This window comes from Asterias amurensis, chromosome 8 (assembly GCF_032118995.1).
Source record: "Asterias amurensis chromosome 8, ASM3211899v1".
In the NCBI taxonomy this organism is placed as follows: domain Eukaryota; kingdom Metazoa; phylum Echinodermata; class Asteroidea; order Forcipulatida; family Asteriidae; genus Asterias; species Asterias amurensis.
In genome coordinates, this window is record NC_092655.1 from 20,834,489 (window position 1) to 20,860,283 (window position 25,795).

Consider the following 25,795-nt stretch of genomic DNA (forward strand, 5'->3'; position numbering starts at 1 on the left):
ATGTTGTAAAAGTAGAAGACAATGATCCACACAAACATGCCTCTAAATTGCATGGTTTTCCTTTTACCTCGTCGACTAACACGGTCGGCCATTTATGGGAGTCAAATTTTTGACGGTGCAATTTCGAGGTATGTTTGTGTGGATCATTGTACTCCTCTTTACAACTTTTTTCCAACCATATGCATTTTATTTAAAAAAACCGGTTACGTCTGCTTTTTATAGACCAACTCGTCCGATCACAGGCAACGTGTTCCTTTAAGTGTCTTGCTCAAGAAGTGTCACGACTCACCGGTGTCATAAAGTGTCTGACTTCTAAAGCGTGCACTCGACCCATGATGACATCATTTACTCGCACATTCATCTGACATTCGAGGATAGATTTCACCCTAAATAAAAACAACACATTAAGAGTTGGATCAAATATTTTATAAAATACATAAATGTTACTTCTTCAGGATGGATATTCTTGTCTAGATTTTTAAGTTCATACCAGTACCAATCCTCCAGTGAAATATTTCCATCTGAAAGCTTACCGATTCTAAAGTTCATACCAGTACCAATCTTCCAGAGAAATTATTTCCATCTGAAAGCTTACCGATTCTAAAGTTCATACCAGTGCCAATCCTCCAGAGAAATATTTCCATCTGAAAGCTCACTGATTCTAAAGTTTATACCAGTACCAATCCTCTAGAGAAATATTTCCTACTGAAAGCTCAATGATTCTAAAGTTCATACCAGTACCAATCCTCCAGAGAAATATTTCCATCTGAAAGCTCACTGATTCTAAATTTCATACCAGTACCAATCCTCCAGAGAAATATTTCCATCTGAAAGCTCACTGATTCTAAAGTTCATACCATTACCAATCCTCCAGAGAAATATAATTCCATATGAAAGCTCGCTGATCAAAAAGTTCATATACTCACACTGCAGTGGCGGTTTGACCCAGTTGTAAGCTTTCTGAAAGCTCACTAATTCTAAAGTTTATACCACTACCAATCCTACAAAGATATATAACTCAATATGAAAGCTCGCTGATCACAATCCTACAGAGATATATAATTCCATATGAAAGCTCACTGATCATAAAGTTCATATACTCACACTGCAGTGACGGTTTGACCCAGTTGTAAGCCTTCTGAAAGCTCACTAATTCTAAAGTTCATACCACTACCAATCCTACAGAGATATATAACTCAATATGAAAGCTCGCTGATCATAAAGTTCATATACTTACACTGCAGTGACCGTTTGACCCAGTTGTAATCCTTCTGCGTTGATGTCTGCAGATTCTGTCTTCATCTTCCTCTCCTTCCTTGACTCTTTCTTGGGTTCTTTCTTAGCCTGATTCTTGAGTTCCTTCTTGGATGTTTTCTTAGGCACAGCTTTCTCAACAGTCTGCGGCGCCGATGGTTTGGTTGTATTTTTTTTCTGACTGACAAACTGCTCAGTGAACACTCGATTGTTGATGAATCTAAAGAGATATAAAAAAGAAAATCAAGGTCAATCTCCTCTACATCTTTCAACTCAGCTGATTTTTTACTTCAAAATCTTTACGATCATCAGATTTTCTTGGGTTTTAGTCTTTTCTGTTATTGTACTTATAAATCCATCTATTTAAAAAAGAGTTAAAAAATAGCTCAAAGTGGTTAGTCTAACACAATAATGACTCGGCATTCTCAAGTTCCATTTATAAAACTGGGTTAGAAAAGGGTTCATGGTTAAAGGGAAAGTACACGTTTGTTAGTTACTCAAAACAAATATTAACTTAAAAACTGACTTGGTAACGAGCATTGGAGAGCTGTTGATAGTATAAAACATTGTGGGAAACGACTCCCTCTGAAGTAACGTAGTTTTTGAGAGAGAGGTAATTTCTCACTAAAATAATAAAAGACTTCTAGAAGTCTTTTATTCCTATCTGAAAGAACACAAATTTATCCAACAAGAGTGTTTTTTCTTTCATCATTTTCTCCCACTTTCGATGACCGATTTAGCTCAAATTTTTACAGGTTTGTTATGTTATGCATATATTGAGATACACCAAGTGAGAAGACTGGTCTTTGACAATAGACCCTTCCCATGAAATATCTAAATTGCACATAGCGCGTGCGCACTATTGTTTTGGTTGGCAAAATGAGGGAAAATCGCGCTGGTTTTTTTTCACGGCTAATGGGTGCGTGACGCACACGCGATTTCGCCTCTGCTTAGTGCACAACTCTATGGTGTTTGCCAACCAACAGGGTCTGTACGCATGCGTGAATGTAATTAGCATATTTCATGGGAAGGGTCCAGTACCAAAGGTGTCCACTGTCTTTAAGCGCCTTGCTAATAACAATTCTTTCTGTTGTTTTATGGGCAAACAAATTGGAAAACAGACTAAAGTAGGTAAAATATCATACCTGAAAGATGACAAAAAATAAACCATTTAGAGGTAAATGTTTGGTGGACACCCATGACCTACTAGATAGAGGACTACTTGTTTTGGGTAAATTTGTCTGAATACACCCAAACCAGATTACTCTCGCTGCAGACCAGTTATCAAAGTCGCAAAGTGCACAGTGCGCAATCAAAATTCCTATGCACGCAGTCGCAGCGCGGATAAACTGGCCTTTATAATGTCCACCATACCTCAAAAAGGCTAATGGGAGACTTACCTCTGTTTGATGACGTTGATGGTCTGTCCAACAGCAAGACAATCGTCTCCAACACGAATATCATTCAGATGCTGACAACAACAACAAAATATATAAACACTGGTCATATAACACATTCACTTAAAGGCAGTGGACACTATTGGTAATTACTCAAAATAAGTATTAGCATAAAACCTTTCTTGGTGACTAGCAATGAGGAGAGGTTGATGGTATACAACATTGTGAGAAACGGCTCCCTCTGAAGTGCCATAGTTTTCGAGAAAGAAGTAGTTTTCCACAAATTTGATTTCGAGACCTCAGATTTAGAACTTGAGGTCTCGAAATCAACCATCTAAACGCACAAAACTTCATGTGACAAGTGTGTTTTTTTCGATGACCGTTTGAGCTCAAACTTTCACCGTTTTGTTATTTTATGCTGATGTTGAGATACACCGACTGTGAAGGCAAGTCTTTGACAATAACCAATAGTGTGCACTGCCTTTAAGGATTTGTAACAAACATTGCTCTGTGATCTCACCCTTTTTCCTCAAAAACTTGACAACTAATGAGGCTGAAATGTCGACAGGTAAATTATACCACATTATAAATATCTTCATTCACAGTGCGTAAGGATTCATGTCAAGGCCGAAAACATGATCTAAAAAAGGTATCAAAACCCTTAAAGGCACAGGACACTATTGGTAATAACTCAAAATACTTGTTAGCATAAAAACTTACTTGGTAACAAGCAATGGGGAGCTGTTGATAGTATAAACCATTGTAAGAAACGGCTTCCTCTGAAGTAACAGAGTTTTCGAGAAATATAGTCTATTTCCACAAATTTGATTTTGAGACCTCAGAATTAGATTTTGTTGACCCAAAATCAAGCATCTGAAAGCACACAACTTCCTGAGACAAGGGTGTTTTTTCTTCTATTATTACCTCACAACTTGGACGACCAATTGAGTTCACATTTTCACAGGTTTGTTAAGTTGTGCATATGTTCAGAAACACCAAGTGAGAATACTGGACAATTACCAAATGTGTCCGATGGTGTCTTTAAATATATCTCATACTTTGTCTAAAAACGCAGATAAATTCTTTTCACTTAGCTCACCCTTCTTCCCGGGATGTACGCTATTCTCCCGCTGGAATTCAAGCAAACCATGATGAAGTCATCCTTCACCATGGCAACAGTTGCTTCCGCAACATCACTGTCTTTGCTCTTCTTGGAGAGCTGTTGTTGAGACACCTTCACGTCAAGATGAATGGTCTGAGGATCAAGGCAAAGTTCAACAAACTTCTCCTTGAGATCGACATTCAGTACGTAGGCGCTGACCTTTGACCCCTCTTCAGCTTCATTTTCTATAATCCAATAAAAGAAAGAATATTTTACATTTTTATACTTATCTAAATAATCTAACATCATGGAATTCAGGGTCGAGGGTTAATAGGGTTTGTGTTTTGGCCAAATTGGGTCTACACAATGTTTCAAACGATGCCAAATTTCAATGTAATCAGTCCACAATTATATTAATAAGAATTAATAATTAACCATTCTTATATAGCGCATAACACATAGTTACAAAACATGTCCCTAAGCGCTCTTTAGAAAAACACAACAGAATACAAACGGAAGATGTACTGGGTAACAATTGAAATGGATGAATTAAATGTTAAATGTTATCCAAGTTTTTTATTTTTCTTGCACACTCAAAAGGTTCGTTATTTTTCAAAAAGCAAGGCACTCTTGCGGTATTTACCAATATAATTGTTTGCTAATTAGTGCAGTTTGTATGCATTTCATAAAATTGCATTTGCATATTTTTGAGCACCCGAAGGATTGTTTGGCAAAAAGAAACAAAACCAAATTTCAGAGAAAAACTTTTCTTTTAGTTTATTTTTTATTTAAATTTAACACATGTTTAATTTAACTGCTCTTTTGATCATAATGAATGTGAAAATTTCAATTAAAGATCATTATGTCTAAATTACAGTTTTGAAAGTAGGGTTGTTTTATTAACATTAATATAAGTTATAAAATCTTACCTCCAATGTAACAACTATCAATAAATCCGTTGACGTCGTTGGGCAGCTGACAAACTAATCCTACTGGGGTCGATTGACTGACTTCGACTTCTACTTGCTGACAGATCTTGGGTTTCAGAAGCTGCTTCCAGGCTAAGGGTAAAGACAGTAGAACTTTGGTTAGAACTTCACTTCTTCTTTTTTTCTCAGAAGACCCAAACAAGATCACAGTCCTGTTTGCTTCGCTTTTCTAAAGAGAAAGGGCACCAAGTCATTTTCTCTGTGTAAAAGGGCAACCAAACACTATGAGAAAATTGTAAATTTATACTGAAGCATTTCAAGGGCACCAAGGCATTGACCAGGGGGCATAGAGGTAATCACCTTCATTGCCTCCGTGAAGTATCAAGCCTGAGACTGTACGGTGTTGTGGCTGAGCTAATAAGAGCAACAAACTCAAGCTCTGGTGTTTCTGTTTCGCAAAGTGTTGGTTCGAATCCCGATCGTGACACTTGTGTCCCTTAACAAGACACTTAACTATGGGTATCTGCGAGGGCAGAGATGGTTCCTGTGATTGATTTAGCTTAGTAGCGCTTCTTTGTTTCACAGGCTGTATACGCCCCAGGGAGCTGAGATGGTTTAAGGAAAGAATTAATTGACCCAGAGACCAGGAGTAATAATGTTGGAAGCGTTTTGAGACGCCCTTCGAGTGTGAAAAGCGCTATATAAAAACTGGTCATTATTATTACACCCCTCATGAAACTCTCTCTTACCTTCCTTTGTTGCCAGTTTCTTGCTGATAACATCTCTCTCGTTGAAGTACTGCTCCATCAGGAGACGATCTTCTCCCTTCTTAGGGTGGCACATGGACGACTGAAGACTCAAGAGAAATCGAGACTTCTCGACGTCTACCTCCGTCACATTAGCTCTCAGGGTCTGACCCACTTGGAACGCATCCGAGTTGGTGGTAAAGTCATCTGACATCGCCTAAAAAAAAATTTAAAAAACGTTATTTGTGTTTTACCCATTTACCGATGTAGGTTAAAGGGAAGGTACACGTGTGGTTATTACTCAAAACAAATTTTAACTTAAAAACTGACTTGGTAACGAGCATTGGAGAGCTGTTGATAGTATAAAACAATGTGAGAAACGGCTCCCTCTGAAGTAATGTTGTTTTTGAGAAAGAGGTAATTTCTCACTAAAATAATAAAAGACTTCTAGCCAGAAGTCTTTTATTCCTGTCTGAAAGCACAAATTCGTCCAACAAGGGTGTTTTTTCTCTCATCATTTTCTCGCAACTTAGAAGACCAATTTAGCTCAAATTTTCACAGGCTTGTTATTGTATGGTTATAATGGGATACACCAAGTGAGAAGACTTGTCTTTGACAATAACTGCAAATCAATCGTAGTTGCTAAGTAAAGTGTAATGTCAGAATACAAACAGCCATGGCACTATGAATTTTAGTGGTGTGTGAAATCGACCCCTGGCCTGGAGTTTCGTCTTTGAGAGGGCAAGGCCATTTTCATTTTGCAAAGGGTGAAGGGGCACCAAGGCCAAAAAAAGGTTGGCTGTATGCCTAAAGGCCAAAATTGAAAGACTGTTTTTAGTTTATACTGCACCATGCAATGATTTACAAGGTGCTGTGGCGCAACATGCTGCCAATCAAACCAGGGACACCGAGGCAAACCCCAACTCTTTTTGATAAGTTCAATGCTTTTTATGCGTATTCACAACACACTGGACCTACGTTCCATCAAATGTCAAAAGGACACGGCAATAATGGCTTAGTGTCTTTGTTTAAGGACACAAGCGCCAAAACCGTGAGTCAAACCCACTCTGCTAATCAGAAACACCATGGCTTGAGTCTGGTGAGCTTATCTGTGCTGCTACAACACACCACCCATGAATTCTATAATCGGTGAGCTCTCAGATTGAAAAAAGAATTGTACACAAATTTCAATACTGTATTCTTTGTTTACAAAACAACTTCGTTGATCTTCAAATACTCACAGATTTTGGAGCAAGTCCAACGAGATTGTTAGGCAACTCAATAAAGACGCCATATTTCATGACGCGCTTGACGACGCCCATGACGACGGCATCAGACTGCAGCTCATTAAACCCTTTGATAAGCTCGTTGTTTTGCTTCGCTTGTATCAGCATCGGTTTTTGTGTCACAACCTGAGTAGATGTCTCGTTAAGGAAATCAGAAAAAAATTCCACTTGGAAATATACTATTACAGGAAACACCCACTAAAACTAGACCTGTGTTTGCCTAAGACAACCTGGGGTTAGTCCCTGATTTGGGAAAGAACAGTTTTGAGCACGATCGGTGTTACCAGATAAAAAGTTTGTGGTTTAGGGTGTCACTGCCTGTAAGATTACTAACACGAACAGCTAAAGAGTATTTACAGTTGATATATTATTGCTAATAAGTCAAAGTAATAGGAAACAGTGTCAAATGTTATCATGAAAGCAACATCGACTCATAAAGAACGGACCAATTAATATCAAGAATTTGAATAAAAAACATTAGAAGTATCTCTCTGCTTTTCAGCATTTCAGTTTTTTGACACGAACGGGTTCCAGGGCATCCATGTGACCATCTCACGGCGACGCCACTCCCTCTTTGGCCACGTCCGTCAACTTCCAAAAGACCCTCCAGCACATGCCACCCTCAAGCTGAGCGTCAACGCTCGCTCGAGGAGGACTCCGTCCTGGCCCCGCCTGGAACAGACCAAGAGGGCGACCACGCAACAACTGGTTGCGCCAGCTAAGCGGACCATGACTCATCGGCACAGCAGTTGTGGCAGTCTGCAACAAAATGTTTGGTTTGGGCGGCTCTACGTCCCCCTTGATGGACCACAGAGAATGATGATGATGATGATGGTTCAAGAGTGAGTGTTTCTAAAACAATTACTTTACTCAAAATATCTGATAAGCGTCACATTGAAACCAATGAGTTCAGAGATTTGTTAGAATGAAATTCACGTAATGCAACTAAACGTATTAGGTCAAGAAAGTTCCTTTAAAAAATTTCCAAACTTGGGTGATCAATATTATGGAAAAAATTTTGTTTTAAACAAAATCAACTTCGAGGTGTAGCCTTCTTATAATGGTGAGTCAGGGATGACAAACTGAAATTATTAGGAAACACTGCCTAGGGACTGCCACAATTTTCTTCAAAGGATACAGCATGGTTTCTGCGAGTGGAGAAAGACCAGTGCATAACATTAGAAATGATGTCGTTCCGCTCATAGCATGCCAGCATCGGACCACAATTCTCTGTAAAATCAGACAGGTGCATCTTGGGAAGGAAGGCTCTAGCGCCACCAGGCTGCAGCGTGACATCTAGGCCATGGTCAGTGACCCTGGTCACTTTGACATCTGTGAGCTGCAAAAAGAAGAAGTTAAAAAGTATCATACAACTGTACACAATTCTTTACTCAGATAAGAGTGTCATGGCCGAGTGGTTAAGAGTATCAAATTCAAGTTCTGGTGCTGATTCACCAGAGCGTGGGTTCAAATCCCAGTCATGACACTTGTGTCCTTGAGCAAGATACTTTACTATAATTGCTTCTCTTTTACCCAGGGGCATAAATGGGTACCTGCGAGGGTAGAGGTTGATATTGTGTATGAAAAAGCCACAAGCGCCTTACAGGCAGCTCAGGGCTGTATCAGGGATGTTATTGGCCCCATGACCAGGGCACTAATGTAAAGAGCATTGATACGGTTATTGTGAAATGCGCTATATAAGAATTTGTTATTATTATTATAACACCATAACTAAGATTAATGGCAACAATTTGATGACCATAATGTACACAGCTTTAGCACGCACCAACGATGACTATTGTTTTTACCCGCTGTGTGTTACTCAGTACTTTCCTGAGTTCTGTGGAAAAAAACACAGGAATATTTTCCTTGGGTGAAAATTGAACCCACGACCCTTGCAATTCTAGAGCAGTGTCTTACCAACTAGACTACCAAGGTTACCCGGCAGCTAGAGGCAGTTCGAATCCTATGTTTTGGCAGCGGGTACCGCAACGATATAATAGATGTTAAACTTGCATCGGGGATAAAGAATATTAATTTTGGTTTTTATCCATACACTGATGTGTGTTGACACTGTATACTCAGTACTTTCCCGAGTCCTGTGAAAAAAATATCAGGCATGTTACTCGGGTGGGATTGAACCCACGACCTTTGCAATTCTAGAGCAGTGTCTTACCAACTAAACCACAGAGATAACCTGATAGCTAGAGGCAGTTCGAATCCTATATTTTTCCTGGGATTTTTCACAGAACTCTGGAAATTACTGCAAACACACATCGGTGTCCCGCTCAAATCAATTTTTATACGTTCAAACCCAAACTCTACAAATAAAATGAGTTAAATGACAAACCTGTCCCATCTTGGGATTGATGTAGTCAGCCTCCTTGATCTCCGTGGGCTTCTTGGTTAAATTAAGAGACAATGAGATGCGTCTGTCTTCAACAGGATATGTCTTTGTGACGCGACACTTGACGACTTGACCCACAGCGTAGGCGCCTTCTTCTACTGCTTCATCGCCAATGCACAGCTCTGAAGAGTGGATCAACCCTGGAAATAAAATTTCAATTACAATAATATTTATAATAAAAACTTATAAAGCGCACAAACCTATCAAAGTGCTCATGGCGCTAAATACAAATAATAAGATAAACATGTGCAATAACCAAAATTGAAACGTCACTTTAAAGACACTGGACACCTTTGGTAACTGTCAAAGACCAGTCTTCTTACTTGGTGTATCTCAACCTAATGCACAAAATAACAAACCTGTGAAAATTTCAACTCAATTTGTCGTCGAAGTTGCGAGATAATAATGGAAGAAAAATACACCCTTGTCACAAATCAAAAGCCTCAAACGACATCGGTACTCATTAAACACCGGTAACCAACATACCTGTGACATCGTTGTAGAAACGGACAAGGTAACCAAAGTCCTTGATTGTTACAATATAAGCATGTAGCAACATATCGACTTCCGGTTGGTCATAAGACGTGATGACTGGAAGGGTGGACTCCACTAAGCTTTTCTTGTGGGTCAGGAGAAGACGACGTTTGTTTGCATCTACCACGAGAACCTTGGGAGTAAGTATAACGAGTCAGATAATAATATTAAATTGATGTCTTATTAAGCACCTTATAATGGTTAACAAGGTGCTACGGCGCATTTAGCAGACACAGCCAGGCACACGGGGGCAAACCCCTTCTCTTTTCGATATGTGCACTGAGATCTTTTACATGCGTTCGAAAAGAGAAGGGGTACGTGCGCTATATAAGACTTCGATATTATTGTTATTATTATTATAATCAAACATTTTTAGAGATATCTCAAAAATGCTTCCATCTTTTGAAATGAATTTTTACAGATAAGGTTTATATTGCATATATCTACATCTACATACTGTATATATCTTCATTTATTAGGATTGAAAAAAATGAACAGCTTAAAAAAACAAAAGGTGTATACTCCATTTAAAGGAACTGCACACGTTCGGTAATTACTCAAAATATATATCAGCATAAAACCGTACTTGTAACAAACAACGGAGAGCTGTTGATAGTATAAAACATTGTGAGAAACTGCTCCCTCTGAAGCAACGTAGTTTTTGTGAAAGAGGTAATTTCTGACTAAAATAATAAAAGACTTCTGACCAGAAGCCTTTTATTCCTTACTGAAAGCACACTAAAATTGACTAAAGTCAAAATTTACTAAAGTCAAAATTTCCACTGGTTTGTTACTTTATGCATATGTTGGGATACACCAAGTGAGAATACTGGTCTTTGACAATTACCAAACGTGTTCAGTGCCTTTAAGAAATTAGTCAAGAAACAAAAAAATAAACATTGCATAGTTACCCTGAGTTGCAGAGCCTGATCAATTTGGAACTTGCTACTTGGTTTATGAATAGTCACATCCGCCATATGTAAGTTAGGCACAAAGCCTGTGACGTGAGCAGAGATTTGTATCCGTAAACCTTTGTCTGTGACAGCTGACACCGTGCCCTGAAACCGGGGAAAAGATCACAGATGTATCAAGAAAAGATCTAAAAAAGTGGAGTAAAATTAATTACAAATTAATCGTCTACTTCCAGTCGAATAAACATTTTAAAGTCATAAGGTGCACCAAGATAAAAATAATCTTCGAACAACAATCATTATTTGCTGGCTTGTTATATCCCCCCCCCCCCACAACAAAAACAGCAACAACAAGAAACACTTAAGCAATTTTTAAAGACCCTAAAATAAACAAAATATTGAAAAATCAGTTGCCCAACCCGAATTAAAAACTGACAAATATAGTCTGCAACTTTGCTTGGTCAAAACCATCATAAATCCTGAACCTAATTTTGAAAGAATCAAAAATCAACTGCAGGTACCACAGACAAAGTTTTGTTTTTATTTTCAATGATGACAAAAACAGGAAAATTCCTGACAAATAACATGCTGACCCACCACTTTTAAAATATTTCACAGTTAATTCTAAACCAATCAATACCAAATATGGGACCAGTTTATTAACAAAAAATCTCACAAATATTAATAGTTATGGTTTTACCAATATTCACTGATGTGTGTTAGCACTGTATACTCAGTACTTTCCCAAGCTCTGTTAAAACCAAATCACAGGCATATTACTCGGGTAGGATTAAAACCCACAACCTTTGCAAGTCTAGAGCAGTGTCTTATCACGGTTCTAAAACACATCAGTGTACATGTATATATACATAATTGGTAAAACCACAATGATTAATATTTGTTATCCTCGATGAAAATTTCCATCTATTGAAAAACTCACCTCCACTTTGACACCAGGCTGAATGTCATAGTAACCGAGGAATGGCTGCTTTAAGATAGATACCTTCATGGATACAGATGCCAACTTGTCCATTAAATTGATGTCCAGTACCCGGACTTTCACGATACCTCCTACTTTGTAGCCTTGCGTCGTAATTTTGTCCTTCTTGTCCGATAAATGTGGGAGCTGCAATTAGTCATAGAACCGACACTGATAAAACTTTGGAAACTATCTTCTTTTCTATTTTTTTTTCTTTTTTTTAAGGCACGTCGCCAGACACACAATGCCTGAAGACCAGTTCAAGGTGTGGGCTACAATAAGTTCTTTTTCCAGGGGCCGTTGCCACCTATTTCTAGTTCTAGGGCTGAAACAGGGTTTCCCCTTTTACAGTCCATACGGATGTAGGCTTAGGTATCATCAGTTCGAAGCCTGCTGAAATCAAACTTCCTTCCTTACTCAATAGAGTTATGGGGACACTATTCCAGCAGACTTCCTGCAAATTCGAACGGGAAGCGACTTATGACGTCCAGGGCTGCCCTCGCTGCGAATATTACATAGGAGTTGAGCACACTTCAACTGATATGAATTATTCGTTGTGAATTTGTGCCGTAAACATTCGTATCACACTCACATTCGCAGGAAGTATGAACCTTCGCAGGAAGTATGAACCAGGCCTAACTGGGTAAATCCATTGATCTCCGAAATAATATGCGCAATGCTCGGAAATAGGTTAACAATGAAAACTTAAATGAAGTCAACTGCACCCAAATTTCTTGCACATTTTTATGCATTTTACATATTTTATTTTTATATTTTACATTCTATATCAAGCAATAAACCACAGTGAGAACTGCCTATGCAGATTTCAAATGAAGTGTGGGTCGAACATAGGAAACATACCAGAAAGGGATTGGAACCTGTGACCTCTAGATTGACTACCGGTGGTCTACAAACTGAGTTTATCTAGCCCTAATGTTGGTTGATCTCCGTAGTATGACAATACCTGAGTTTGGCTTATAACTGGCGCTCTCAACAAAAAATTTCTAATACCAACAATGGGGCTAAAAAGCTCTGGGGTGGATTTCACAAAGGTAGTCCTAACTTAGGACTAGTCCTAGGCAATGCTAAGAGATAGGACCAGTCCTAAGTTAGGATGAGTTACTGGTCCTAACTTAGGACTGGTCCTATCGCTTAGGCAATGCTAAGCGATAGGACCAGTCCTAAGTTAGGATGAGTTACTGGTCCTAACTTAGGACTAGTCCTATCTCTTAGCATTGCCTAGGACTAGTCCTAAGTTAGGACTACCTTTGTGAAATCCACCCCAGATGGTAGAGGGCTTGCAAAGTAATCAACAGGTCACAGGTTCATATCCCGCTCGAGCCACTTTTCTTTCTTTACCGAAACATCAAATAAATACTCACGTAAACAAACCCTCTGGACTCTTCATGTAGCTGAACTAACATGCCAAGCCTCTTATCAATTCTTAAGATCGTTGATTGCTTGATGATTTCACCAATCTTTAAATCCTGGAGCGGTGATTGCGTCTGATTGACGGGGTCAACATGCTGGGGCATCAAGCTCAGGCCAAGAGATTTACTGTTTGGACAACTGAATATGATACACGCTTTCACCTGAAAGGACCAGAGTACAAAGAAAAGTCATGAATGAAAAAGAGAAACAAAACAAACAATAGTTTTAATGGGATCAGTTTGGCAAATAAATATCTTATAACTACGAGCAGTGCTGCCAAGAAGACGTGATGGCAGCAAACGAGTGATGCGCCCAACCCTGGCCAAACATTTGAGTTACGAGTTGATGATGGACTTGAAGAGTGGCAAAGAAAAAGCACTACGATATGTACAAAATGAAGCCAAATAGATTTTCCAAGCATTTTCTTTTTTATAATAATGATATGAACATGAATATGAATAGGAATAACTTTTATAATGATACTACCGAATGCTAAAATCTTCTCTGCAACAGTAGAATAAACAGCAAGACAAATTCTCAAAGAACCAATCTACACAGCAACGTAGACTGTTTTATACACACGGTGATACCGCAAAGCGAATAATACTGGAGTCATATATCTGGCACGTATATCTGCAAACTCGACTCTTTTTGCGCAGATTTTGCACTAAGCCTTTTTGGGGAACCCAATATACAATGCAGAATTTGATATGTGTTTTTCCCTCCCAACACCAAACACCTGGCGTAGCATTCTGGTGATAGCAACCATCAAGTTGTTTTTGTCTAGAACAGATGTTAATTGTCCATGCCTCACATCCATAAAGTAAGACAAGGCTACAATTGAGTGCCCTGTGATACCACATTTCCTTAGACCATGTAGTTTGTATAATTAATGAATGCCGTCTGACCTACAATACACCAATCAAATGACAAGGATAATAATAATAATAATAATAATAATAATAATAATAATAGTAATAATAATAATAATGAAGTCTTACACAGCCATGACAGCAAAGGTAGCTACCAACAAGGTACTCAAGTAACAAACTAATTGTAAGTAGGATTTGAAACTTTGCATGGTTCAGTGAGCACACACCCCCCACACAACCCCCAAGGCTCCATAACAGGTTTCACCACGCATCATCGAGTTCACTTCCCGCCTACATTTCCCGCCTTCGTGCATCACCGCTGATCCACCGCCTAGTACTTAAGCAGCATGCAGCATCAGAGTCCAGCATTCTCCAGAAGACGATCAGAGCATACTGATCGAAACGTCGAGTTAACCCAACGGTTCTTTTCAGAACCACCCCAACTCATTTAGAGATTGTTATTACATGGTGTTACCGCAAACTCTTCTAAACTAATTGTATACATTTTTTCCAGAAAGATAGATTATTGAAGTTATGGAATTCCGAGACCTAATTATGTAGCACCTTAAAAGGGTTTAATACAAGGTGCTACGGTGATCCCTTCTCTTAGCGATAAACTTGGATCGTTTACATGCATCACAATGCATGGGACCAACGGCTTTACGTCCAATCTGAAAGAATCTACTTGGGTTTTATATATTATTCATAAATACCCCAGACAGTTTCTCTACTCCTATTGGTGGAGAGCGCGTTATGTGGGTGTGCATAAACCTTTTGTTAATGCACACTGGAGCTCTGTTTATGCACACTGAGCTGGCTTCCGCGTGTCGGGCGCGCAAGATTATCATGCGGAACGCGCAAATCATAGCTATCAGCGCGTAATCTAAGCGAGCGCGCGCACACACAACCCATGCGCCTCAAACAGATTCTTCACAAAGTTTTGGAAAAAAATATTTCAAACCTCAAATTTTCAATTGTTAAAGTGTCTACAACTGTATTTGTGTACGTTTTTTAACAAGAGGGCATTTATGAATGGGAATAAAAGAGTAGTGAATCGTTCTCCAACGTCCGTTTAAAACCTTGCAGGGTCGTTGCCGTACGATAAAGGCCCTCGCCGTTCGGCTCGGGCCTTTATCACACAGCCGCCGACCCTGCCCGCTTTAAACGTACGTTGAAGAACTCGTCGCTATCCTTTTATTGCCTTATTTCATACATTCACAAGTAATTATTTCAAGACAGTGTCATGATCCTTACCATTTGTTTCTCTTTGTATAAACTCGTACCGGCACTGCTGTCTTCTAAGTGGAACTGATCGATGCAGCCAGTAAAAGAATTCAAGAAGCTGACCTTGATGTTTTTTTCGATAACCTACATCAATGAATAAAAAAAGATTGAACTCAGCTGTGCTACCCCTCCTACTGTGTAACTGCTCAATATCATCCACTTGGGCTTCGAATAAGGGAACATATGAGTGGACACAAGGTCTTAAAGCATGGGGGCACTATTGGTAATTATTCAAAATAATTATTAGCATAAAACCTTACTTGGTGACAAGTAATGGGGAGAGGTTGATAGTATACAACATTGTGAGAAATAGCTCCCTCTGAAGTGACGTAGTTTTCAAGAGAGAAGTAATACTCCACGAATTTGATTTCGAGACCTCTGATTTAGAATTTGAGGTCTCAAAATCAAGCATCTGAAAGCACATAACTTCGTGGGACCATGGTGCGACAAGGGTGTTTTTTCTTTTTTTAATTAATATCTCGCAACTTCGACTACAGATTGAGCTCAAATTTTCACAGGTTTGTTATTTTATGCATTTGTTGAGATACACCAACTGTGAAGACTAGTGTTTGACAATTACCAATTGTGTCCAGTGTCTTTAAAGAGCAGTTTAAAGGAACATGTTGCCTTGGATCGGTCGAGTTGGTCTTTGAAAAGCATTTGTAACTGTTTTTTATAAAATGCATATGGGTATTCAGATGTTGTTAAAGTAGAATACAATGATCCACAGAAACATGCCTTGAAATTGCACGGTTTTCCTTTTACCTCGTCGACTAACACGGTCGGCCATTTATGGGAGTCAAATTTTTGACCGACCGTGTTAGTTCGCGCAGTAAAAGGAAAACCTTGCAATTTCGAGGCAAACTTGTGTGGATCATTGTATTCTACTTTTAAAACATCTTTCCAACCATATGCATTTTATAAAAAACGGTTACGAATGCTTTTTATAGACCAACTCGTCCGATCCAAGGCAACGTGTTCCTTTAAGACTAAGGCCAGGTCCAGATTATTGGCTAGAGCTAAGGCAATGGCTAGTATTTCGCATAACCCTACATTGAAGTGTAATCCTACCTTAGCATCACACTTAGCAACAGTCGTAGCCAGAGCTTTGAGATTCAAATGGGACGATGATCATTGGGTAATATCTTACCTTTGTCACCGTAGCGTTAACTATGGTGCCAGGTAGCAGTGAAGAGAAGTGACGCTTTACTGGCAGCTTTGGGGCCCTGTCTTGCTTCCTGGCCTTTGCTCTAGAAAAAGCAGTCGGGTTGGTGGAGAGTACCAGAGACCTCCCATTGGACTTGACTTCCTTTATCTGGCATTTGATTGGCTTGGATACAAACAGCGGTTGCTCTGGAAACAACATTGTTTCTATAGTTATTCAAATGAATATTACAATAGTAATACAAAAATATCATACTCAAAAAGCAAAGGGATAAAAATGGTTCAAAAACAGGTTAAAAAGGGAATTATTGTCCAACAATTAAATTGGAAGCTCTTGGATGCCATTTGACAGCAGGGGTATCAACACCATTTCCAATGAGTGCCAAGTATCTTAGAGATTTGTTATCCTTGTTTAGTTTTAGTCTAAATGGCATTCCGACTATGAAGTTAAAACTAGAAAATAAAATAAAAATCTTTGAAATATTTCACTCTGAAATGCAGTCATAATAAAAACTGTATCTGAAAAATGTATAAAAAAGCAACAGCTGAATTTGGTTTTTTACAAACATGTATTAAAACCAAAATTAAGAACAATGTGTTTACATATTAAATTAATGGTTTTTCACTATTTTCTCTCCACTCACAAAATTGGATTGAGCACAAATGTTCACAGGTCTTTTGTTGTTTATGTATATGGTTGATCACAACTGACAAACATGAACACTGTCTGCGACTATTTTGTCAGCTCTACAAATCATGTATAATGCCTTCAAAATGACAAATTCTTGAATGTACATGTACATGTACATGTATGAATGAATTCAAATCAATGTATACTCGGTTTGCAGTTTGGCCTTGACGTTGGGTGTCGTGGCCGAGCAGATAAGAGCACCAAACTCAAACTCTAGTGTTTCTGTTGGTTATGTGAGTTTGAATCTCGATCGAATCCCGGTCGTAACACTTGTGTCCCTGAGCAAGACACTTTACTGCAACTGCTTCTCTCCACCTGTGAGAGCAGAGATGGTTCTTGTGATTGATTTAGGTTAGTGTGTCGAGGGAACTTCTCCTTATTATCTTAACTGCTTCAGAGTGAGTTCTTAATTTTGTCTCAATGTTTTGACTAGCCTGCTCTAGTCATTGTTAGGAGACTTCAAATCAATCTTTTCAAAATGAATGATTGTCTTGGGAAATCCAGACAAGACCGTCATACCTTGTTTACTATTCTTCATGTACCACTCTGCATCGCTGTTGTTAAGGAAGCCATGAACGCCAGCTACACCAGTCTCTATTACATAACCGTGGTCTTCTTTGCTGGATATGCTTCCAACAACAGTCTGAAAAATACAAAAGCGACAAACAAAACAGAAGTGAGACTTAAAGACCTGCTTGAACGAAAATGTTAAGTCGTGAACTTTGCTGAATTCCACTTAAAATGTTTTCGATGAATAAGAAAATCGAGTCTTATGATTATAAATAGGTTTCAATTGTGTAAAAAAAAACAATCATTTTGTATCTGAAAAGCCCCGTTACGTAATCACTCTCAAAACGTCATAAGTAGATAAAGCCGCTTTGTTGCAGCGTGGATGTATAACAAAGCAAACTCCCACAAATGACGTCAGCGGCATTGTCCTTTGACGCCCGCTCTCAACGGCAGAAGTGTTTTTAGTTTTTCAAAAAACCTTTAGGTAGGGGCCTGATTTTTTAATCGATAATTACGAAAAGTTCAGAAGTGTACACATAGCAAAATTACATTAAAATGGTGAACAAGTGCATTATAAACAAGTAAAAATACCATTTCCGTTGAAAACATTCCGCTCAGGTAGCTGTTTAATGCTATACACAGGATAGTTTAAAGTGCTTTATAAAACTTGAAATATTACTAACTGTAATGCATGGTTCATTCGTAGATATAGTTCAACGCTCCTACCATTCAACGATTGAATATCATTCCATAAAAGTTATGCCAGTCTGCGAAATGAAACTATAATCATAAAGGCAGTAGACACTATTGGTAGTTACTCAAAATAATTATTAGCATACAATCTTACCTGGTAACGAGTAATGGGGAGCTGTTGATAGTATAAAACATTGTGAGAAACGACTCCCTCTGAATTACAAAAGTTTTCGAGTAAGAAGTAATTTTCCATGAATTTGATATTGAGACCCCTGAGGTCTCAAAATCAAGCATCTGAAAGTACACAACTTCGTGTGACAAGGTTGTTTTTTCTTTCATTATTATCTCGCAACTTCGACGGCCAATTGAGCTCAAATTTTCCAGGTTTGTTATTTTATGCATATGTTGAGCTACACCAAGTGAGAAGGCTGGTCTTTGACAATTACCAGAGGTGTCCAGTGTCTTTAATAGTCATTGCATCTATACCATTTACCAATTTATTTAAAATAAAATTAAATAAAACAAAATTATCCAACGTTTCCAAGTGAAGGAAAGGTCAAGGTTTGTAGAGTGTCATGGCCGAGTGGTTAAGAGCATCGAATTCAAGTTCTGGTGCATTTTCACCGGAGTGTGGGTTCGAATCCCGGTCATGACACTTGTGTCCTTGAGCAAGATACTTTACTATAATTGCTTCTCTTCACCCAGGGGAATAAATGGGTACCTGCGAGGGTAGAGGTTGATATTGTGAATGAAAAAGCCTTTGGAGCGATATAAACTGTTGCCCAGGTTGTATACTCCCAAGGGAGCTTAGAAACATTAAAAAGGGATGTTATTGGCCCTATGACCAGGGCACTAATGTAAAGCACTTAGAGAATTAAGTATTAGTTATTAGGCGCTATATAAATCGAAAGTTATTATTATTATTATTATTATTACATCATTATATCATTGACTGTAAAGAAAAAGAAAAGTTGAGTCACTGAGCCATAACAGGCCAGTGAAATCATTCCATGCAACTGGTAAATTTATTTTGAAGATACAAAACTGGGGTTTTTGTTTTGTGTTTTTTTTAAATCCAGAATCATGAAAGCCCTTACCATTCCACTCTGGAGCATGCTGGGACTGAGTTGAGAATTAATAGCCTGTGGGTCAAGGGTTAATTGTATGTGCTGACGTCCAGACTTGGTTGTCCCTGCCGATTTGACCTTACACAGGACGAGCTCGCCAATGGAATAAAGATCCTGCAGATTTGGTAGTCCCTGGAGGGTGAGAACAAAAACAACAATACTTTGTTATTATCACAATAATAATAAAAACAACATTTATAAATATATATTTGGTTTGTGGTAACACCATGTGTGTATCTACATGCCAGGTAGAGTTTGTTTGTTTGTTTTTAGAGAACTGTCTTTCTCTATTCTACTACCGCGGCGTAGATTTATCGGATGTTCGGGAGACTTCTCAGTTTTGAAAAGAACTGTCCTGCTTTTTAACTACTACCTGAGAGGAAGGTATAGAAAATTAGCTGGGACTACAACTACCATTTGCCCGAGTAGTAGTTAAAAAACAGGACAGTTCTTTTCAGAACTGAGAAGTCTCCCGAACATCCGATAAATATATTCCGCAGTAGTAGAATGAAGAGAGAGAGTTCTCTAAAGAACAAACTCTATCTGGCATGTACATGTACATACACACATGGTGTTACCGCAAACCAAATTATAACATTGATAAAGCTTTTTTCCAAAGGATGCAAAATGCTCAGAGACCGACCAAGCAAAAAGCGCTAACAACATTATTACCCCTGGTCACTGGGCCTTAAATCATTCCTTAAACCATCTCAGCTCCTTTGGGAGTATACAGCCTGTGCAACATAATGCGCTACTCGGCTAAATCGATCACAAGAACCATCTCTGCCCTCACAGGTACCCATTCACCCCTGGGTGGAGAGAAGCAATTATAGTTTAGTGTCTTGCTCGAGGACACAAGTGTTTCGACCGGGAAATCGAACCCACACTCTGCTGAACAGCAGCACCAGAGCTCGAGTTCGGTGCTCTTATCCGCTCAGCCACAACACCCTCTGTAATCTGCATTATATTAACACAAAATTTTACTAAAAATTTTTGTTTTACCTGAACCTCATCCATTCCCTCCATCTGAGCATCTCCGAGTTTCTCCAGTAGTTTGGTATAAGATGATGAGATGTCAGTGATCTGAACATACCCCGTCATCATACTAGGTAGATTCACCACTATCTCATATTCATGGAGCTCTTTAATTGCTCCAAGCACCAACAAACCTTCGGATATCGTCTGCAAATAAGAAGCAAACACTTGATTAATTCATTCAGGGTTTGCCTTTCCTTTTGTAAATGACCAGCGACCGGTTTCACAAAACGCTAGGATTAATCCTATTTGGAGTTAGGACAAGTAACCTGTCCGAACTTAAGATAAGTTCAATGTGTCCTAACGTCTTCAGAAACGGAAGTGAACTCGTCCTAAGTCCTAAGATTAATCCTAAGTTATGAAAATCGACGGCTGGTGAAATCGACGGCTGTATGCTTTAAGAGTTTCCAGTAACACATTGTTTCACTTGTCTGTCAGCTTTTTTGCCAGAAGCCCATACTTCTGATTACACTATACCATGTTGCACGCTGTGACGTGGTTCATGGTATTTTGTACACACGAGAGGCCAAATGGCCAAGAGAGTGTTCAAAACCAATAGACCCCGTCACAGCATGCAACAACTGTTTTTGTTATACCACTGTTCCCGATGGCATAACGCAGAGGAATGTGTACCAATTTTACCTTCATGTAATACCAGCGTAAATACAACCCCATACCCTTACACAGCTTATGCTCTTGTGTACTGTTTTTTGATGGGCTCAAAACAAAATTCACTCATGACCTTTAAAGGCAGTGGACACTATTGGTAATTATTCAAAATAATTATTAGCATTACTTGGTAACGAGTAATGGGGAACCGTTGATGGTATCTAACATTGTGAGAAATGGCTCCCTCTGAAGTGACGTAGTTTTTCGAGAAAGAAGTAATTTTCCACGAATTTGACTTTGAGACCTCAGATTTAGAATTTGAGGTCTCGAAATCAAGCATCTGAAAGCACTCAACTTGTGCGACAAAGGCGTTTTTTCTTTCATTATTATCCCACAACCTCGACGACCGACTGAGCTCAAATTTTCACAGGTTTGTTATTTTATTATTATTATTGTTATTATGCATGGAGATACACTAAGTGAGAAGACTAATCTTTAAGGATTACTAATAGTGTCCAGTGTCTTTAAAGCTTTATATATTGTAAGATTTCAGAGTCTTTTGTATGAAAGTACTGTCTAAATAAAATTAAAGTAACAAACCCTTCTTCTGAGTTTGGAGAACTTTGGAACTATTTCCGATGTGCTCAGAAGACCATCTTCAATTACTCCCTCTGCTCCTTCTTCAGTATTCTCATCACCCTCATCACCCTCACCATACTTGAACATCTTGAACGGTGATTCATCTTCATCATCATCATCCACGTCCTCTTCAATGATAGTCACCTTCGACTCACTCCTCCTCTTTTCCAAGTTGCTTTTCCTACGCTCAATCGTCTCGCTGTCATCCTTAAGATTAACAATTTGTAAATGAAAGGAAGGGTTTGAAGAATTGCTTGGTGAGGTAATGTGTTGTTAGTATATATTTGGTTCGCGGTAACACCATGTGTGTATCTACTTGCCAGGTAGATTATGCTCTTTTGAGAACTTGTCTTCTACTACAATGGAGTAGATTTTTCGGGAGACTTCTCAGTCCTGAAAAAATACTGTCCTGCTTTTTAACTTCTACCTGGGTGGAAGGTAGACAATCAGGCGGGACTACTATACTTTAGCTCGTAGTGGATCATGGAACTTCTTGTTATTATCAGGTTTCGTCTAGCATTGTCAACTGTGGCATCTCAGACTTTTCCGCTAATGTTTTCATTTTATACAAAGTCTGAGATAATTTATTTGTATACGCACATAATGATCAGCCCAGCTTTAGTCTGGCCATGTCAGTGATCTTAAAAGAACACGTTGCCTTGAATCGGTCCAGTTGGTCTTTGAAAAGCGTTCTGTAACCGTTTGTTGTAAAATGCATATGGTTAAAAAGATGTCGTAAAAGTAGAATACAATGATCTACACAAATATGCCTCGAAATTGCGTGGTTTTCTTTTTACCTTGACGACTAACACGGTCGGCCATTTATTTTTGACTCCCATAAATGGCCCATTGTGTTAGTTCGCGACGCAAATGAAAAACCGTAATCAATTCTCAAGCCCTAGTTAGGATGAGCCAAACTAAATCAATAAGTATTTACTATAACATCTGAGACCCCAAATTATTCAATCATTTACCCAGTCAGTTTCTTCTGTGGTTTAGGTGTCAGGACACTTCGTACCTTTGCCACTTCCTACCCTGGACACTTCGTACAAAAGGTACGAAATGACTTTCGACACTTCGTACCTTGGACACTTCGTACCTTCTTACAAGACACTTCGTATCTCCTACCATTTTGACGATTGCATGATTGTTTTACTTTAAAATATTTGTAAAAAATATTGGCGGAAGATGTTGTCCTTGGCGGTAACTAACTTATATACATAATATTAATTTCAAACAAAAATTATAATAGTAGCCTATAATTAATTTTTTACCTCAACGAACGTTAAAGGAACGTAACAGAATTGGTAAGACACAAAAATCGTAAAGATCACAGATTTACATAAAACTTACACGGTCTAATGATGATGATAGTTGAAAATGTCCGTTGAAATATTTCTGTCTGAAATGTCATATTTGATGAGCGATAATCTAATTTCGCGTTTGGAGTTTATCGCTCAGTGAGCTTTTCATTCATTTTTAATTTGGCTTGAATGCAATGCAAAATTTGTAAAAGGGTTTTTCACTATTCTCTCGTGACACAGACAACCGATCGATCTCAAACTTCTACAGGTTAGTCAGTTTATGTATATGGCGGATTACATAAAGTGCTTACACTGCCAGCAACTATCTTGTTAGCAAAAACCAATTCTGTAATGTTCCTTATTATTGAGGAATACACATTTTAATGAAGGTACGAAGTGACTCTGCTGCAGCGAAGGTACGAAGTGACTCAGCTGATGGTCACTTCGTACCCCGCCCACGGTACGAAGTGACCAATTCGGTTATGGTACGAAGTGTCCCGAAGGTACGAAGTGTCCAGGGTACGAAGTGGCAAAGGTACAAAGTGTCCGACATCCGTGGTTTATAACAATATATAAAAAGAGAAATAAATACTTTAGCATGAATCATAACGGAACACTCGTTTTCGTTTCTCACTTAATTCTTTATTGTTTTTTACTGTACCTTGAACAAAGCATCTTCATGTTTTCTTTTGATGGATTTCGTTTCCAGGAATGTCACTTTCTTCTGGTTGCCTCGGCCACGAGGGAAGTCTTCCTCTTCCATTGTGAAACTAGAAAATGATTTATAAATATTAAATTAAACTACAGTACGGCAAACAGGGGGCTGATCTTCTTCAAATATACAAAATCATGCATGGATCTGAGGCTATAGAGAAGAATGACATGAATCCAGAACAAGGGGACACAGGCTCGAAATAAGGAAGCCCCACTGCAAATCTAAGACGAGGCAGATGTCATTTTCAGTGCGGAGCATAAACAGCTGGAACAACTTTCCTCAAATCGCCATCAATGCCTCATCAATTATAGTTGCGATAGGGTTACGAGATTCTTTTGATTGGCAAATGACAATCTGGTCCAACACGTATAATTTCGACAGTTAGTCACCAGATTTGCCCCATTTTTACCACTTTCAAAAATCATGAAACAAATTCTAAGGGCACGAACTTAATCCTCAATGTCTAATGAACACTCAAAACACCATTGAGAAAATATTTTGGAAGAAAAAGGACAAAAACTTACCAGATCCCGGAGCGAATTCCCAGGTTTATATTTTGAACTTGTCGCAACGCTTTACTTTGTTGTTGGACTAAATAATTCTGTGAAAGGGGTGGCGGTACAGAGAAATGTTTCCTTACCAGATTTTTTAGACATTTAGTTTGGAAAAGTTTCTGTATCACACCACCACTCTCTTTGTGGTTCCCAGAAGCGTGTCCATATGTTTTGTACACAAAGTTGACAAAGCACGGATTGGGTATTTTTTCTTTACAGGACAACCGTGTGGAGATAATTCTCCACGTTTGTCCTGGGAAAAAAATATGTGCACAGTCGGGGGCAATCGGCATATATTTAACGGTTGACTTATGTTCCAATGTTTTTTTAAAGTGAATTTAAAATTTGTTGTTGTGAGTTGTCATGAGGGGTCGTGAGTTGTCGGTATTTAGCGGTCACACTAAATACCGACAACTCACGACCCCTCACGACAACTCAAGACAACAATTTTTAAATGCACTTTAACAGAACATTTGAACGTAATTCAACCGTTAAATATGTGCACAACAGTCATATGCATCTAAATCACTTTCTAACTGTTGAAAAAATTGTATTTTTAACTGTAAAAAAGGTGTTTTTTACCCCGAATTTAGTAACGAACGAAAATATTCGCCATTTTGTCTTTCGACGTACTTGGACGATTCTATTACACCGCAGGGGGGCGAGGTAATTTCTGAGGGCTGAGTTTTATTTTTTCGTTTTGGTTTTAGCTGTTGATTTTTTCTTTCTTGTTAGTAACTAAGCCGCCACTCTGGAATTCGAAGTTAAAAGGGGAAACTTAAATATAATATTGTTTTAAACTCCATGAAATACATTTTTTTAAAAGGTAAATAATCATCTTGCATATTGTGCGGTATAATAGAATCGTCCAAGTGCGTTGAAAGACAACATGGCGGATATTACCGTTCGTTACTAAATTTGGGGTAAAAAACACCTTTTTTACAATTACACTACTGTCTACTACTAGTACAGTTAAAAATACAATTTTTTCAACATGTTCAACAGTTTGAAAGTGATTTGGGTGCATATGACTCTTGTGCATATATTAACCGGTTGACTTATGTTCAAATGTTCTGTTAAAGTGCATTTAAAAATTGTTGTCGTGAGGGGTCGTGAGTTGTCGGTATTTAGTGCGACCCGTATTTAGTAGTGCGACCCGTTTTCCATTTCAACAGTACACGAACAGTTCGCTGCATATTTCTAAGGATCTAAATTAAAATTGCCTTGAATCTGAACAAACTCTCCAATTAAAGGAACAACAAAACAATATCCCTATCTGTAATATGTAATCAATTAGTTTAATCATGTTTTACCTTTAAAACCTGGGTATAAACTTTGTAGAAACTGATTTGAAGAAGTACCACGTTGTGAACGCACGCGGATCACACGGAGGCCGCCATCTTTAAATTCATCAACACTGTCATCCTCCTCCCCATATACAAGGCTTTGAGAAGTACCTCGATCTCATTTGTTTCTGCTCGAGCTCGGGATTCGTGGGGGGGGGGGCGGGCTGGTCCAAAAGCAGTTGGGGGGGGGTAAATAAATAAGCAACCAAAAAAATGTACAAGAATAAAAGGACAACTTTCTTCTTTTATTTACTTTTTACATATTCATTTATTGCT

The 25,795-nt window shown here is 38.6% G+C and overlaps 1 protein-coding gene across 2 annotated transcripts in view; it reads right to left on the bottom strand.

Moving 5' to 3' along the window:
- The window catches only part of LOC139940697 (protein RRP5 homolog), a 45,236-nt gene extending 19,656 nt beyond the window's left edge, over positions 1-25,580 (bottom strand). For both annotated transcript variants that reach the window (XM_071937061.1, XM_071937060.1), the window contains exons 1-21: positions 25,487-25,580; positions 23,566-23,674; positions 21,562-21,807; positions 20,320-20,499; positions 19,288-19,449; positions 17,507-17,630; positions 16,283-16,485; positions 15,103-15,216; positions 12,928-13,137; positions 11,507-11,692; positions 10,567-10,713; positions 9,608-9,788; positions 9,065-9,261; positions 7,853-8,053; positions 6,670-6,840; positions 5,432-5,645; positions 4,683-4,814; positions 3,751-3,998; positions 2,655-2,725; positions 1,238-1,474; positions 290-386 (exon numbers count right to left, since the gene is read on the bottom strand). In XM_071937061.1, coding sequence (XP_071793162.1) covers positions 290-386; positions 1,238-1,474; positions 2,655-2,725; positions 3,751-3,998; positions 4,683-4,814; positions 5,432-5,645; positions 6,670-6,840; positions 7,853-8,053; positions 9,065-9,261; positions 9,608-9,788; positions 10,567-10,713; positions 11,507-11,692; positions 12,928-13,137; positions 15,103-15,216; positions 16,283-16,485; positions 17,507-17,630; positions 19,288-19,449; positions 20,320-20,499; positions 21,562-21,807; positions 23,566-23,667 — 3,423 coding nt within the window. In that variant the 5' untranslated portion in view covers positions 23,668-23,674; positions 25,487-25,580. The remainder of the gene's footprint in view (positions 1-289; positions 387-1,237; positions 1,475-2,654; positions 2,726-3,750; positions 3,999-4,682; positions 4,815-5,431; positions 5,646-6,669; positions 6,841-7,852; positions 8,054-9,064; positions 9,262-9,607; positions 9,789-10,566; positions 10,714-11,506; positions 11,693-12,927; positions 13,138-15,102; positions 15,217-16,282; positions 16,486-17,506; positions 17,631-19,287; positions 19,450-20,319; positions 20,500-21,561; positions 21,808-23,565; positions 23,675-25,486) is intronic.
- Between the last annotated feature and the right edge of the window lie 215 nt (positions 25,581-25,795).